General features: G+C 34.5%; 1 protein-coding gene across 24 annotated transcripts in view; it reads right to left on the bottom strand.

The window, feature by feature from the left end:
• Slmap (sarcolemma associated protein) overlaps positions 1-18,197 on the bottom strand; it is a 149,603-nt gene that overhangs the window by 42,115 nt on the left and 89,291 nt on the right. For 8 of the 24 annotated variants that reach the window (XM_077796216.1, XM_077796223.1, XM_026388645.2 and 5 more), the window contains exons 10-13: positions 17,612-17,780; positions 17,472-17,522; positions 16,776-16,826; positions 12,195-12,257 (exon numbers count right to left, since the gene is read on the bottom strand). In XM_077796216.1, coding sequence (XP_077652342.1) covers positions 12,195-12,257; positions 16,776-16,826; positions 17,472-17,522; positions 17,612-17,780 — 334 coding nt within the window. The remainder of the gene's footprint in view (positions 1-12,194; positions 12,258-16,775; positions 16,827-17,471; positions 17,523-17,611; positions 17,781-18,197) is intronic. The other 16 variants (XM_026388655.2, XM_077796226.1, XM_077796230.1 and 13 more) reach the window with 5 other exon arrangements.

The following is an 18,197-nucleotide window of genomic DNA, read 5'->3' as shown; positions in this document are numbered from 1 at the left end:
ATCCCCAACACCACATAAAAATAAATAAATAAAAATATTGTGTCCAACTACAACTAAAAAATATTTAAAAAATTTATAATTTGGCTTATTATGATTAATGAGAGCCTTTCTTTTTCTCTTCAAGTTTTCTTAATCTTTCCTTTATGTCTTACTCCTCAGCATATGGCCTTTTTTTTTTTCTTAATTGTGATAAATTCACCTAATGTAACCATTTTAAAGCAAGAATTCAGTAGTTATTTAGTATATTCATGATGTTGTACAACCACCATCTGTATCTAGTTTCAAAACATTTTTATCACTCAGAAGGAAGTCCCATACTCCTTAATCATTTACTCTCCACCCCACTTCCTCAGTGCCCGGAAGTGACTCCTCTGCTTCCCATCTCTATGGATTTACCTATTTTGAATATTTCATATGAAAGGAAAAATAGTGTGTGACCTTTTGTGGCAGGGTTAGTTTGTGATCTTTAAAAATATATTGTCCTGGGCATTCAGGGTATTTTTTCTGTTTACAGGATCATATCTTTCAATTCTGGTGTGTGGGAGGCCAACCTTACGGGTGACTGAGTTACACTCCCCAGCTGGGTGCTGAGGCGCTCAGTCACAGAAATTCGTGTGTCTTGCTACAGCCCCATGGGTGAAGCTACGCTCACCTGTTCCTTTGTAATATAACCCCTTGCCCTGTTTAGGATAGAATCTTCCATGGAAGTGCCTTGTGTGTGTGTCCCCTCCTCTTACTGTGCCCTTGGGTGTGGCCTACCCAGGTGTCAGTCAACCTGCTGACAGTGGACATCATGAAGATAGACTCAGGCCCCTGAAACCTGACCCCTCGCCTCATTTGAATAGCTTCTCCTCAATAAAAGGGGTCAGCGCGTGCTCTCACTCGCTCTCTCTTTCTGCGGACCCTTAAGGTCAGAGGAGCCGTCACAGCAACCCCAAAGAAAAAGGTATTTGTGTCTCTTGTGTGGTTATTTTGTGCAGCCCAGTTAGCTCAGTTTAACTAGAGTGACCCCTGAGCCTTTTAGTCGCGAGAACAGAAACCCGGCACTGGTGAATCATCTTGTATTCTATGTAACTGATAAATTTGGTTGTCTATCCTCCATCTTCTCCCATTCTCCTCCCCTTCTATTCTTAAATTCATTCAGATGAGTTTAAGTTAAACTCCAGTAATATTTCTTAATTTTCTTGAATTTTCCCCTTTTTTCTTAAAAAAGCTTGTCATTTTATTAATTTTCTGAAATATTTCCTCTATTTTCTCATATAACCCTTATGATTAAAATAAATCTAATATCACATTTTAATCTTTCTTTTTCTTCGGTACCAGGGATTGAACTCAGTGGCACTCAACCACTAAGCCACATCCCTAGCTTTACTTTGTATTTTATTAGAGACAAGGTCTCTGAGTTGCTTAGCGCTTCATAGTTCCTAAGGCTAGTTTGAACTTGTGATCCTCCTGCTTCAGCTTCCTGAGCACTGGTATTACAGGTGTGTGCCACCACACCTGGCCTATCCCTAGTCTCTTTATGAGACAGGGTCTCACCAAGTTGCTGAGCCTGGCTTTTAACTTGTGATTCTCCTGCCTTAGCCTCCCAAGTCACTGGAATTATAAGGCATGTGCCACCACATCTGGTTATAGTTTTACTTTTCAAAAATTTAATGTGTACTCTGTTCCTTAAAAAAAAAAAAAATGTCATCTCAGCCAGGTGTGGTGGTGCACACCTTTAATCCTAGCTATCCGAGAGGCTGAATGAAGTAGGAGTATGTTGAGTGTGAGGCTAGCCTGGGCAACTTAGTAAGAACCTGTCTCAAAATAAAATCAAAAAGGGGTAGAAATGTAGTTCAGTGCCTAGTAGAGCTCTTGCCCAGCATGCATAAGGGCCCTGGGTTCTATTTCCAGTACCACACAAATACATACATTCCTATATAACCATCTTTATCTTGTTTCATACATGAAACATTTATCTTTCTCTGAAATTAATTTTAAAAAAGATTTTGTCCTTTTCCTTTTTTTTTTTAAGCTTGTTTCCTGTTTCTTCCCTAGTCACATTTTATTTGTTTTTATCATTGTTTTCTTCAATAGAGAATTTCCTCAAAAGTCTGGTCATCTTGGCTGTCTTTTTATATTCACAAGGGGGAGGCAATAAAAAGCTGACACAGTTCAATTCAAATATGCAGGCTTCTTACTTGCTAGGTGACAAGTGGCAATTTATGGGGAGAAAAGATAAAGCTTAGAAACATTTTGTCTTTGTCTGATGGGTTTCTCTGGAATAGAATCCTCTAACCACCGTTCAGAGGGAGTATAAACTTGGTGCTGAGCATTCTGATTTACTACAGAGGCTTTCATTTATTTCTCCCACTTTTTTTTTCTCCACTAAGACGCTTGTGTCCACCCTACTCTCAGCAACATTTATATATATTAGCTGTCAATAAACCTTTATTTTTATTTATTTATATGTGGTGCTGAGAATCAAATCCAGTACCTCACAAGCACTAGGCAAGCACTCTGCCACAGTGCCACAACCCCAGCCCCTCTAGGCAACATTTGAAGTATCCCAATCTACAGATTCTCTGTACTTAACCACATCCCTATCCCTCCTAACCCCCCTTTTTTATTAAAGATTTCTTTTTGTTGGTGTTGTTGATAGACCTTTATTTTATTTATTATGTGGTGCTGAGAATCGAACCCAGTGTCTCACATAGCCAGGCAAGTGCACTACTGCTGAACCACAGCCCCAGCCCTCCCTAGCCCTTTTTTATATTCTATTTAGAGACAGGGTCTTACTGAGTTTCTTAGGGCCTCGCTGAGTTGCTGAGACTGGTTTTGAACTTCAGATCCTCCTGCCTCATCCTCCTTCAAGCAACTAAGATTATAGGCATTATGAGCCACTAGGATTACAGGTGTATGCCACTATGCCCAGCACAAACTCGGCGCTTTGACTACCTGCTGCATTTGAATAATTTCTAAATGCTGATGCCAAATTTAACACTATTAATATCCAGAACTCTACTAATATCTTCTCCCAGAAACTCCAGAGGCTTATTTTCACCATGTCTAAAACTGAATTCCTCTTCTCCTACCATCTAAATGGTTTTGCTCTCGCTCTCTCCTCTCTAAGCTTTCATATATTCATGTCTATATAAAGGTATATTGTAACAACCAATTATATAAGGCCCACAGTTCCCTGAGTGTACTAATAATCTCTTGAAATATTTACTTTGCTTCAGGCATAGTATTAGTAATTCCCAAGGATTACAAAGATATCTGTGATAATCTAGGAATTTAGGGTTTAGTCATAGTAGGGAGGTATCTTATCAATAACTTAATTCCTAACACAGATCTGGCACACAATAGATAGTAACAAATTACTAACACTCAAACATAATAATAAAACAGTATAAACTTTGAAAAAAAAACTCTTCTAGTTGTTCTATAGTATACTGAAGATCTAAAGATCAGCTTATAAAAACACATCAAAAACTAATTTATTGCTCAAAACTGTCACCAACCCTTAAAACAAGACCTCAAGTCCTTACCACAATGTACAAAATCCATATGCTCTGCACAGGAAACCGATAATTACAGTCCCACAGGCCAAATCCAACCTGCTGTTTTGTGGAAACATGGCCAGGTTCATTCATTTTCATATTATGATGGCAGAGTTTAGTAGTTCAACAGAAACCTGGTAGCCTGCAAAACCTAAATTTTTATTACCTGGCCTTCTATTTTAAAAAGGTATTTGTGGTGTTCTAAAACTCTATAATCTCAGTCTTAGGTTATCACATAGTTTCTTTCTTTATTTGTGTATGATACTGGGGATTGGACCCAAGGCCTTGTGCATGCTACACAAGCATTCTACCAGTGAGCTACATCCTTAGCCCTTTTATACATTTTATTTTTAGACAGTGTCCTGCTAAGTTTGGGATCCTCCTGCCTCAGCCTCTAGAGCAACTGAGATTATAGGCATGTACCACCTCGCCACATATTTTCCCTGTGTACACACAAAATTTACACAGTTTAATCTCATTTCTGTTCAGCTATATACTACCGTTGCTGCTTCTTATCACCTTAAATTCCTTTACTTTCACTGAGAGAAAATGAAAAACTGGTCGGCAGTTAGAATCTCATAACATTATTCACTAAGAAAAAAAATGCTTTTATTTTTCTTTAATGGATTTACCAATCCCAGTTTTTAAAATTTTGGTCCCTTCAAGAGATGTAAATTCCATTAATACAAAGTTTTCTATGCCTCACTCACTGTTTTGCTTATTTAGTTATTTTTCTTTTTTGGTACTGGTGAATGAACTTGGGTGTGCTATACCATTGAGCTACATCCTTTTTATTTTATGTTGAAGGAAGTTCTCACAAATGCTAAGGCTAGCCTCAAATTCACAATCTTCTTGCTTTGGCCTCCAGAGTTGCTGGGATTACAGGTATGAGCCATGGCTCCTGGTTGTCTCATGCATTTTTAAAGCCCAAATAGCTAAAATAATGCCTGGTGTATGTATAGTAGATGTTTAATTAATATTTGTTGGGGGCTGGGGATGTGGCTCAAGCGGTAGCGCGCTCGCCTGGAATGCGTGCGGCCCAGGTTAGATCCTCAGCACCACATACCAACAAAGATGTTGTGTCCGCCGAGAACTAAGAAATAAATAAATAAATATTAAAAATTCTCTCTCTCTCTCCTCTCCCACTCTCTCTTTAAAAAAAAAAATATTCCTTCCTTACTCTCTCCTTTGCAATCTCTTTAAAAAAAATATATTTGTTGAATGTACAGATTGAGTTTGTTTTGTTTTTGTTTTGTTAAGGAGTGCTTAACTGCTGAGCAAATCCCCAGCCCTTTTAATATTTTATTTTGAGACAGGGCCTCGTTAAGTTGCTATGGCTGGCTTTGAACTTGCGATCCTCCGGTCTCAGCCTTCCAAGAAGCTCCCAAGGATTACAGGTATGTACCACCATGCCCAGCTAAGCATCTGTTTTTAAAGTAATAAAATTTTGAGAAATTGTTTGAATGCTTTCATTATCCTAAAAACATAATTAATAATTTTATGTATGTAAAAGTTTAACAGTACTGGCATTTAAGAGCTAAATAATAATTAACTGCTATTATTATCATATTAAATTATTTAAGGTTATATTATCCAGTCCAATGAATCACTAATGGCCTATAATGAAGGAATTAAAAAATATACATCATTAAAGAAAAATCTCTATTGAGTCTCAAATGTGGAGTGGTGACTGCAAGGCTTTAGGAGGACTGAAAATTAGTATGGTAACACATACAATCAAAACAGCTGAGAACCAGATCTCTGCCTTTGACCCCTCACAAAGAGAACTTCCGTATAATGGTAACTACAGGTGTTTTGAAAGAGCTATTTGACTCAGCTCTGGTGAAAGAAAAGAGAGTTTTCGTTTTTTCAAAAAAAACTTCCTCTGTGAAGTTTACTCCAGAGAGCTAACTATTCATTTTCTCCTATTTAAAAACCATGGGTACCTATTGTTAAAACACACACACACACACACACACACACACAAAAGGAGAGACAAAAAAGTATAGATAGATAATATTTTTTTAGTTGTTAGTTGGACACAATATCTTTATTTTATTTATTTATTTTTATGTGGTGCTGAGGATTGAACCCAGGCCTTGCACATGCTAGGCAAGCGCTCTACCGCTGAGCCACAACCCCAGCCCCTAGATAGATAAATTTTTATAAAGCAAATTTCTGTGTGACCACAGTCCATGTCAACAAACAGAATCTTCCCACCAAGCTCCAAAGGTTTCCACATTCTCCATTTCAGTCAAATCTTCCCTCTCCTAATGGTAACCACTATCCTGATTTTTAATTTCTCACAATCCTCAGGTAAATATGCATAACTAAATAATATAATTTTAGTAGTTTTGTATTTCATATAAATGGGATACTATGGCATGTATTCTTATATGTCAGGCTTCTCTCACCCAGCAGACTAGAGTATATTTATCCATCTGCTAGTGAAAGTGTTCTGGGCTGCTTCCATTTTTGAATTATTGTGTATATTGCTGTTAGAAACATCCCTGAATTTGGGCTGGGGTTGTAGCTTAGTGGTAGAGCTCTTGCTTCGTATGTGTGAGGCCCTGGGTTCGATCCTCAACACCACATAAAAATAAGTAAATAAAAATAAAGATATTGTGTCTATCTACAACAAAAAAATATTTAAAAAATAAAGAAACAACCTTGAAATGTATGGTCAGGCATTTACATAGAGAACCTACCTACCAAGGAGTAGAACTGATGGTTTGACCACATTTGAGAACTATCACCTAAGCATTTAGTTTAGTCCGAAAATAAGTAATAGAGTTACAAAAACTGTTAAATCTTCCTAAAAACTAATCAAAAGAGAACCAAGCTTATTTCTTCGTTGAAAGAAATAAATTATGTCCTACGTTACCACTGAGCACAAAATAAAAATGAAGAATAAGGCAAACAATGACCTCAAAGAAAGCACAGGTGTGCCAAGATTGGATTGAATTCTTAAAGCGAAAGACCCATTTTCCTCACATGACAGCTACAACTAATTGAAATGTTAAAGCAGAATATAAACTCAAATAGCATGGCCTATCTCATACTGATGTTAGTTACCGATGTTAGTTACCTAGGGACCCCAAACAATCTGGTGGAATAGAAGAGTAGGTAAATATAAAAGACACTAGATAATCTGCTGCTATAACTGCCAACTTTAAAATATTTCTAAATCTCACAGTTGGCTTTCAAAAAATAATGTTATAACTAGGCCATCAAAGCAATGTGCTTGAGACTAAATTTTAAGAAGGTATGTATATGGTAATTTAAATTTCTAGATTATGAGAAAATGTTGTTTTAACATGAACAATAAAAAGCTAGATAGCCAGGCACATGCCTATAGTCACGTATGCCTGTAATCCCAGTGACTTGGGAGGCTGACGCAGGAGGACTGCAAATTTGAGGCAAGCTTAAGCAACTTAGTCGGGCACTGTCTCAAAAATTTAAAAAAAAAAAAAATTAAAGAAAGGGCTGGGGATATAGTTCACTGGTTAAGTACCCTGGTACTGGCAAGGGTGAGGGTGATAGGGAAGACAGATCAACCATCTTTACTGTCAGACCATGGGGAGTTTAAAAAAAAAAAAAAGGAAAACAGATTATTTTGACAAAAAAGCTACTAACACCTCTCCATGATCCCACCTACCCACATATTTTCTACCTACTACATAACAAGTATTTCTGTGTGCCAGGCATTATAGAGCACTTAGTAAATACAATCTCAGTTAATTTTTATAATAATCCTCTGAGGTAGGTATTACCATCCCATTTTGTAAATGAGAGAATGGAGGTTAATTTGCCCAGAATCACTGCCAGGGAGAGGCCAAATCAGGATCCACATGAAAATCCAATTCTAATCATCATAAATAGAATGAGCAAAAGTTACCAAAAAGATTATTAAAAGACAAATATAGGGGCTGGGGCTATAGCTCAGTGGCAGAGTGCTTGCCTAGCATGTGTGAGGCACTGGTTCTATCCTTAGCACCACATAAAAATAAACAAATAAAAATAAAGACATTCTGTTCATCCACAACTACCAAAAAAAAAAATCCTTAAGAAAAGACAAATATGGTAAAGAAACTGATACTAGAACGAACGTGATGATACAACAAAAGTAGAAAATTACAATTAATGTTCAACAGCAAGCCAGCAACTTCTCTACCTTCAGAGAGTAGCAATTCACAAGTAGAAATACAGCTTTAGGATTGCAAAGGAAAGGTTCTATGTTACAATTACAATAACACAGACCCTCACAAGTTTATACAATTCTGCAGAATAAAATTAGTTAATATAATTCTCTAATGTATCCTAGACTAGACAAACTAAGGACAAAGAAATAATAAATTAGCACCATCTAGTTTACACTCTGTTTCCTATACCAGGGACTTAACCTAACACACATCAAGTGCCTTCCATTCTTTGCCATAAATTAACTGTTTTGGCTTAGAGAAATACATTTAAAAAAAAGTTTAATAATCTGTTTCAAGGAGAATATGTAATCAGAATAATCCTGAGATTATTTAGAGAGGCTGACCTCATAGAGGGAAGAAAAGTAAACATTCAGTTACACAGCAACACTGATTCAATACATTCCTCCAAAGAAGGCAATTTCAGTGTGAGAGCAAAGCCCTAGCAGGAAGGAGGGAAGAAAAGAAGTATAGAGAGATAGTGCCTATAATCTCAAAATGAGGTGGGGAGCAAGGAGAGAATTTTTTGAAAATTAGGGGACAGCCCAGTAAGATACGAAACGTTAAGATAATTCAATTTTTAACTAATAATAACAAAAACGGTAAACATGGATTAAGAATACAAAGGTGTGAGGTTCACTTCAGGAGAATTGATAAATCCACTATCAAGAGGAAGATACTCTGGGGGAAGGGGAAAGTTTGTCTCTAAAAGATAGACTTCAGAGGAAAGTTTCTCTGGTGCCCAGCAGAAATGCCTCTCCCCTCATCAGGACAGACAACAGCAAGAGAAATCAAAGTGTCAGGCAACAGTTCAGAGAAAGATGACTTTTACTATGCCTAAAAGAGATGGAAGATCTCCATGGCCTTGTATTTTCTACCTTTCACCTGTCAATTTTTTGCTCAGTATGTAAGTCAGTCAAGCGCAAGAGTTCATGGACATGTAGAAGCAGACTGAGAAGCGCACAATTTGTTGGCTCAGAAATCATCCTTAACAGAATACAAAAGTCTCAATGTATCCATTAAGTTAATACAGTAAACCTGAAATAATTAAAATGTGCAGGGAACGTTGAGTGTGGAGTTCTGACTAAACCAAACTCATGTTCTGAATCCTAGAAAAAAATATTGTTAAAAAATATGAGCAAGTTTTACTTAAGTTACTTTTTAATTCTAGATTTTATGCTATGAATCTCTTTTTATACAGAATACTACTTTATGGTTAGGGAATTATGCAAAACATTTTTTTTTTGAGAGAGAGAGGGGGGGGGATTTTTTAATATTTATTTTTTTTAGGTGCACACAACATCTTTGTTTGTATGTGGTGCTGAGGATCGAACCCGGGCTGCACGCATGCCAGGCGAGCACAATACCGCTTGAGCCACATCCCCAGCCCAAAACATCTAAATTCCAAACTCCTTCTCTTTGATTAAGAACTTTAGGTCAAAAGAAGCATTTTTTTAAATCATCTGTTTTACCATTAAAGGAAAACAAGTCTGAAATGTGTCCCAACTCATTTATTTTCCACAAAATCAAGTTGTCCTTTTATGGAGAACAATTATGTTCTCTTACACACATAAACTAAAAAAATGTATCAATACAATAAAGATAAACATAAAGGATCCAAAGGAAGCCAGGTGTGGTGGCACATGCCTGTAATCCCAGCAGCTGGGGAGGCTGAGACTGGAGGATCTCAGGTTCAAAGCCAGACTCAGCAACTTAGTGAGGCTATAAGCAACCTAGGGAGGCCCTGTCTCAAAATAAAAAATAAAAAGAGCTGGGATGTGGCTCAGTGGTTAAGTGCCCTTGGGTTCAATCTCTGGTACAAAACAAGACAAATAACAACAACAACAACAACAACAACCCCCAAACCCAACCCCCCCCCAAAAAAAAAACAAAGAAAGTGAATTATCTGCTTTCTAATTTTTAAAGCACAAGGTGAATTTATTCTATATAAGCACTAGTAAATAATGAAGGCAAAGTATTTAACTTTGCTTTTTTCAAGACTGAAAGGAACTGAGAATCTTAAGTACTACAGTATAATGAATTTATACTTTATGATCAAGATCATAAACCAGTTTATGATGCTTATCAATGAAAATAACAGCAACCCCCACCCCCCCCCCCCCAAAGTCTGGGTAGGCTTGTCAATAAGTACTCCAAAATTGTTTTAAAAGTGCTGAGGTAAGTTCACCTGAGTAAGATGTTTGCTGAATTTGCATTGTTTGTGATAATACTCATTAAAGTCAACAATTTCTACAATGGCAGCTTGTCATAAAATAATGAAATGTTCCTTCTGATAATAAACTGAGCAAGAACTAACCTATACTATTTTAACTCTGGCTAAACAGATTTAAGGAACTGAACAAATTTAGAAAATTTTGAGATACAAGTAGAATCATCATTAACCAAATGATTGCTATTTGCTACTTGAAATTCAAACCAAACATTTCAATAATAGGCTTTACCCTAGTTATATTAGCTTATGGTCTAAACTTTCACTGTTTTTTGGGGGGAGAGTACTGGGGATTGAACTCAGAAGCACTCAAACACTGAGCCACATCCGCAGCCTTATTTTATATTTTATTTAGGGACAGGGTCTCACTGAGTGGCTTAGCACCTCACTTTTGCTAAGGCTGGCTTTGAACTTATGATCCTTCTGCTTTAGCCTCCCCAACCACTGGGATTACAGATGTGTGCCACTGCTCTGGCTTAAATTTTTATTGTTGGTATTCAGAAATCCAATGGATTCAGATACCTAGAAATGCCTATATTTTTTTTTTCTCATCTTTGGTCCATACTTTGTAAACAGGAATGGGATTTTATACGGATTTTTTTCTATGTACCACGTTTAAAATTTTCCCATGCAATTACATAGTTCTTATAAACATAATTTTATAAGCTGGTCAAATACTCTAATTGAGAGGAGTTATTATAATTTACCTAACTTTTGTGCTCTCACTTATGTTTATTTAGTCCATTTCCCCCCATAACTATGATGCAATAAAAATCTGAAACATCTTTTGCTTTATTTAAAATAAACATTGTTCTGTATTAAAACTACAGATATTTTTATAATATTACTTTGAATGAAATGTTTGACAACAAATTAGAGATTAAATTTTTTTTTCTTAAATAATCAAGTGATAAAAATAAAGGCTAGTGACCTTTTCTTGTCACTAACGTGAAAGAAGTATTTCTGCAAATTGCAACTCAGTAAAACATTCTTGTGACAATTCTCTTATTTTGGGGGTCTCAAAATATAAACTTTAAAAGTTCAAAATAAAAATAACTTATCCAAGAATCATCACATGTAATAAAAATATAAAGTTTTTCTTCTAAAAAAGTTTATATTTTAGATTATATACTTTTTTCCTGGTTTGAGTGGATACCAATTATCTTGCCCCAAATCACTGTACCGTTTTTGAATAAAGTGGATTTTTGTAATTAGAATAAAAAGATGCACCAATCTTTGCTTTATGAATACTGTTTGAAAGAACAAAAGAAATGCCACATTGACTAAATAAATTGCCTCAAAGTAGTATTAAACTTACATTTAATATTATAATATTTAAGACTGACAAAATCAGAGCTCTTCTAAAAACATTTAATGAAATTTCTCATTTCCTTAAATACTCTAAGGAGTATAATTCTTGATCTATTGAACTGATGTCTGTTGTTTATACCAGTTGTGGCCTTTATAATTCTCAAATTCTCCTAAAATCGTAGATGGATGTGCATAAAAATTTGGAAAACCATTCATTTCAAAGAGAACAGGAAGAGAAAAGTGCTTGAGAGTGTTTGCACAAGAGGAAAAAGCATATACATTACCAGTAATTTTTTTACTATATGTGGCAATCTGCTTGTCACTAATAAAAGAATACCACTCCCCTGAGCTCTTTCTACAAGTTTTTATTTTGAGACAGGGGCTTGCTCAGATGCTGAGGCTGGCCTCGAATTTGTGATTCTCCTGCCTCAGCCTCCTGAGCTGCTGGGATTACAGGCGCACGCCACTGTGCCCAGCCCAAACTGAATAACTTTTTAAGGCTTCATTTAAGAACCTCAAAATTCAAATCATGATTGAACTACAACTTAAAATAGATTATGGTTACCATCTCTTTATTAAGTATTCACATAAAAGGCTGAGGTGCTTGAAAGTCCATTTTATTTCTGTACAGTAATGATGGCACATTAACAAGTTTTAAATTTCGTCTTTTTTTGTGTGTGTGACTAATGTAAAATACTCTGTGAAGGCTGATACAATAGGAATATATTTCTCAAAAAAACAAAAACAGAAACAGTCTGAAAAGGTTCACTGCTGTCTAGTTGGCACACAAAAGTTGGCTTTGTGTACTTCTGCTATAATAAACATATCAAGATCCTCATTATTACTCTCACTTTTCAACTTCAGTCCCTGACTTTATTAAAATCAATGTGAAAAATACTCTGTACTCACTCTGGCATTCTATGAATTGATGAATAAAAGTGCAGTCCCCGCCACTCTTTGAAAGCAAGTGCTCTAATGAAGAAAGAAACACCTTTAAGGATATAGTTTGCTGCTGTCTTTGAAAACTAACAGCAAAGACAGGAAAACAAAAATGTATCAACATGGGTAACTCTGAGTAGGATTACTAAAAGTTGAATACACATTTTAATATTACAAGCAAACATATTTTAGAATTAAATGACTGAAAATAGTGATTTTATAACCATTAATTTATCCCCTGAATAGTGAGCTTTTAAAGGTGCAGTTTTTATCCAAAGAGCTCAAAAAAAAAAAAAAAAAAAAACCCAAAACAAAACACCAGACTACAACAAAACCTCCAAACCAAAACAACAACAACAAAAAATCCAAACATACTGCCTTAAACAGCTTCTCCCACTCTGAAATATACCTTTCTCCTGTAACCCCAGCTACTCAGGAGGCTGAGACAGGAGGATCAAAAGAGTGCAAGGCTAGCCTGGATAACTTAGCAAGATGTTGCCTCAAATTTAAAAAGGGCTAGGGATATAGCACTTGCAATCCCCAGCACCACACATACATGTATACACACACACACACACACACACACACACACACACACACAGAGAGATAAATAAAATAACCCTTTCTCTATGAAAACTTCAGTATTAAAATTATATTTCAATATGATGTGAAAGGTGTGAAAACATTAAAATCTTCAAAAAAGGACACATGAGTCAGCACCACTCTCACTATAAAACCCTCCTTTCTCTATCTCAGCCTACTTTACCTCTTTAATTATCTCAACATCCTTCCTGTTAGTTGCCTTCATTATCTCTATTCTCAAATTTATTATTCTTGGTTACAGAGCACTCCACTTTACAGTAACCATCAGTATAGACAAAAACATGAAGAAAAAAAGTCTGATATAACCTCATGTTTTAAAAAGATTAACACATGACTTGGTTACAACATAATACTGAGATACACATCATAAACATGCTAACTGCTACAGAAATTTAAAATTTAAAAAATTTAAACAATTTATCAATCAGAGCCAACTAAAGCAAAAAAGGGGCCCTTAGTAAAACAGCAACTACAAAGATAAAAAACTGTTTTACATAAATTCTTTCTAAGCTATGATACTTTCAAAACTCAAACTACATACATAACATCATGTTAAACATCAAAACTCATCTGGAACCAAATCTTAACCTAACTAAAGGATTCTATGAAACTTATCTGAAGCCAAAATTCAGAACAACATCAAAAGACTCAAATTACTGAAGTAGGATATCCCAACCATATCTGACCAGATAAACATCAACCTTTTATCCGCTCTGATTTTAACATCTGAACATGATACTAAAATGTTTATCATACACTTGTTTAGATAAATTCTAAAATTAATATAAATAGATACATACATATCCCTTCTACAAAGGCATCTCCTAAACATTTAAGAAAAGTGTCTTACAGATAGTATACATAAAGCTTTTATATTATGACACTTTTAATATTCTATTACTTAAATTCAGGTCTTTTGGAAATCACTCTGCCAAAGCTATAAAAATGTGTGCCACTGATAATCCAAAAGGAAGTAGATAGTTATTGGTGAGAAAAGGGGTCTTTATGATATTAAACAGTGTTGTAGGAATGTAAACAAGACAAATATGAAAATGTAAAGTAGAAAACCACTCTACTTAAAATGAGTTTTATTTATACATGTGAGTTTCCTATGGATTTTAATGTTTTATGCCTATGTTGTCCAATACTACAGTCACTAGCCAGACATGCTATTGAGCCTTTCAAATGTGGCTAGTTAGAATTGAGATGTGCTTGTACGTATAAAACAAAGAGATGATGAATTCAACTAGTAAGAAAAAAGTAATGTGCAATTGTTTCAATAATAATCTTTGAAAACTGGTTACATGTTAAAATAACATTTTGGGATATTGTGGGTTAAATAAAATATACTATTAAAATTTGTTTACCTGCTTCTTTTTATATTTTTAATGTGGTGACCAGAAAAATTTAAATCATATATGTGGCTCTAATTATATTTCTTTTAGATTGCATTATTTAATACTCTTTAAGAGATGTTCAAATTATAACTATTAAATAAGATACAAAAAATAGCACAAAACCTGTGCTTTTAACAGCTCCATTATATTTAATTTCAAAAATTGCAGTTTGCTAGAAGAAATATTAATTTTAACATATTCAGACATTTTTGAAATATTCTTTTATAACCCTTCTTGGTGTTCTACTGCTTATAGAATAATTTTAGTTAAAAACTCGTAATATTATGGTTCTAGATTTTGGTAATATTGGAGTGCTTAGTAATTGGTTTGTATTAAATGACAAGTGATTCAGAATGTTACTGGTAACCCATCTCAAAAGTTCACTATGTAAGTCTGGTGTGATGAAGGTTTTGTGTTTATTCAGAAATTTACTACTTAGCTTTTTTTAAAAAATTTTTTTTAGTTGTAGTTGAATACAATACCTTTATTTTTTTTATTCACTTATATTTTTCTTAGTTGTAGTTAGACTCAATACCTTTATTTAATTTATCTATTTTTATGTGGAGCTGAGGATCGAGCCTAGCACCTCACATGTGCTAGATGAGCACTCTATCGCTGAGCCACAACCCCAGCCCTACTTAGCATCTTTTAAAATATCCTATTAGTCTCTCTCCACATTACTCAATTTATTATCGCCAAAAACCAAATATACGAATAAGGAAAAAATACTTATAGCACGAAGTTACCTTTAAATATCTAAAATATCTTATTTAATCTTGAATAAAGGAATCCACAATATTCTATAATATAAAAACATTCTACTATTCCCAAATCAGTTGGAACTGGCAAAAACTTCATGCAGTAATTTGACAAATATAAATAGTAAAAAGATGGTTCTGTGTATATAAAAGAATTCTCTCAATTGAAGAAAGAGGAGGTTTTCAGTTTAGGTTAATACCTAATGCTATGAACAAATACACATTCAAGTCAAAAGAGTGAGGGACTGATTTAAAAGTGTACATACCAGAAAGAAAAATAAACAAAATAATAACAGAAAATACAAAATCATTTAAGGAAGACAAAGTTTTAGAAGAAAAGGATTAATTCATTTTACATCAGTTTGCTAAGTTTATTAAATGAAAAGTAACAAGTCGTTTTTGTGCAATGAATATAAACTACACCTTTAAAAATTCTCAAATTGAAACTCATTCAAATTGGAATTTTTAAAATTGATGCATTTTACAAAAATAAAGAGAATAGTCAAATAGCAATTGTTAAAAAAAACTTTTTCTTAATTGAGAGTTCCAAAATCCATTATAAACACAATATTATTAGGTCTTGACCTTGCAGTTCACATATACATGATCACCTGAGCCTATTTTGCTAGTTCTTGATTAAAAACAAGCCAAACAAATGAAACAAAAATAAACCACTTCCCAACTTTACCAGAATTTGATTGTTGCTCAAGAACTATAAAGATATCCCCTGATATATGGAAAAAATATTTAATGGAGTTTAAATATTTTATAGAAGTTTTGGTATGAACCTTGATATCTTCCACTAATTTTTATATAAAAATTGAGATGAGAGGCACATAGTGATATCAGTATACACAAGAAAATAGTTTTATTTCTTTGGTACTCTAAGTATCTAGTGCAGAATTTGGCATAGCTGACAATCAACGTTGGATGAAAGGGGAAGTGTAAACAGCGAAAAGTATCTTCAAGACTAAAAGATTATAGAAGTCATTGAGCAAAAAGTAGTCCATGTAGTAACAGTAAAATCAATATCTAGTGGCTTTAAGTTATGGGCAAGAGAACATCTATGCTGTCTAGAAGTAAGGGTCACAACCCAAAAACTAATAAAATAATTTTTTTCTGATGGCAGAATAACTGACCTCATTTCCTCTATCCAATAAAACAGATGGAAAAAAGAAAGCAGTTTCTACATGTCCAAGGCACAATGGGCTTTTAAATAAACTCACACATTAAAAACAGGGGACCAGCTGGGTATAATGGCACATGCCTGTAATCCTAGCAGCTAGGGAGGCTGCTAATTGAGGGTTCAAAGCCAGCCTCAGCAAAAAGCGAGGTGCTAAACAACTCAGTGAGACTCTGTCTGTAAATAAAATACAAATAGGGCTGGAGAGAGGCTCAGTGCTCAAGTGTCCCTGAGTTCAATCCCCGGTACCCTCCCCAAAAGATGGGGAGCCAAAAGCAGAGCTTGATGGAACAAAATGATAGTCTAGCTCTCTAAAAATTACATTGGGAGAAAAACAGTTATACTAAGTCAAGTCATTGCTAATGTTGAACTTTATAATTTTTATCATTTAATGGAAATTTCCATATAACAAAGGATATCTAATAATAGATCATAGCACAAGTCTTAGAAAATAAAGGGAACCCTGATTTTTAAATGATAGAATTCAATAATGTGTGAGCAGTATGCTTTGCATTCCAAATAGTTAAAACTTTAAAACCCTGAATTTCCTATTCTGCTTAAACAGTAAAAGGTTATCATGAAAGAAAAATATTTAAGTTTTTTACACTACCTTTTTCTGTGCTCCCATTTATTTTAGGTAAGAAGTCATCAACTTGTATCCCTAGGATTAAGACAGTATATCATTGCCTGATCAGAGAAAGTAATGTTTTAAGTATTACACTTGGTCTCAAGTGTAACCATGGCATTTTGTATTTCTATTCACATTAAGATTGTATAAAACACTTTATATTTATTTTTACAAGAAGGGTTCAACATGCTATTTTTCCATTAATTCAGGCTTAATGGCCTTCCAATGAACCTCAAAAGAAAAAGGATTCTACTGTTCGTGGATTTAAGTAGAACATCTCAGATGCAGAAATTTCATTTATCTCAAGGACTAAACAATGGTGCCCACTGGTGGCAATCCAGCATATTTAAAAAAAAAATTTCTTTTTTTTTTTTAAAAAAATATATATTTTTTAAGTTGTAGATGGACACAATACCTTTACGTTATTTGTTTTTACTTTTATGTGGCGCCGGGGATCGAACCCAGTGCCTCACACATGCTAGGCAAGCGCTCTACCACTGAGCCACCACCCAGGCCCCTTAAAAAGAAATTTTCTAAGAGTGTAGCTATTTTATACCTAATATGTAAAACACCACTTTCAGAAAATAAGAACCTAATATGAAATAATAAACAAAGTCAAAAGTTTAATAATGACAAAATTTAGCTTTAAACAGGAAATTTAAACAGGATGATACCTACCTAAGCTGCTGCATTCTTTAAGAGTTTTCTCCTGAAGATGTTCTAACCGTACTGTAAATAAAAGTCCAAGAAAAAGATATTTCACAGACAAAAAGAAAAAAAAAATCAAATCAAAAGAATTTTTAGATGAGCTAACTTACCTTGTAAAGCTGTTAGCCTTTCATTGGTGAAATCATTATCAGCTTGCAAAGCTTCTATTTTTGCCTGGAGTTCCTGTTCTTTTTCTTCCATTTCATCTATTTTATGTTGTAATTCTTTCTTCTCAGCTTGTCCCTTCTGTTGGATCTCTTCTTGTCTTCCTTCTGCTACCTGTTGAGGAAGAAGATTTAAATCTGATGCTGTTTTAAGAGGCCTAAGCCAGCACTGCCTTTATTCAACTTCTAAGGAATGTATACAAAATTTCAGATTGTATTTATAATGCCAATTTTTCTTTTTTTAAAAAATATTTTTATTTTGTTTATTTATTTTTATATGGTGCTGAGAATCAAATCCAGGGCGTCACATGTAGCCATTTTTTCTAAACCAGCAAAGAAAATAAAGACAAAGATCTAATGTCAAAAGTGATCTGTATTGGGTTCACTCCTCCATAATAGCACCTAAAAGAAAACCTTGTAGCAAGCAAGCAGTTTTATCACATCTAGAGATACAGGGTCAAAATGAAACTCTATTTTTAAATATTTTTGATAGTGCTAGGGATTAGACCCAGGGGGCTCACACATGCTAGGC

This window comes from Urocitellus parryii, chromosome 3 (genome assembly GCF_045843805.1).
Source record: "Urocitellus parryii isolate mUroPar1 chromosome 3, mUroPar1.hap1, whole genome shotgun sequence".
Classification (NCBI taxonomy): domain Eukaryota; kingdom Metazoa; phylum Chordata; class Mammalia; order Rodentia; family Sciuridae; genus Urocitellus; species Urocitellus parryii.
This window is presented reverse-complemented; position numbering and strand designations above follow the sequence as displayed.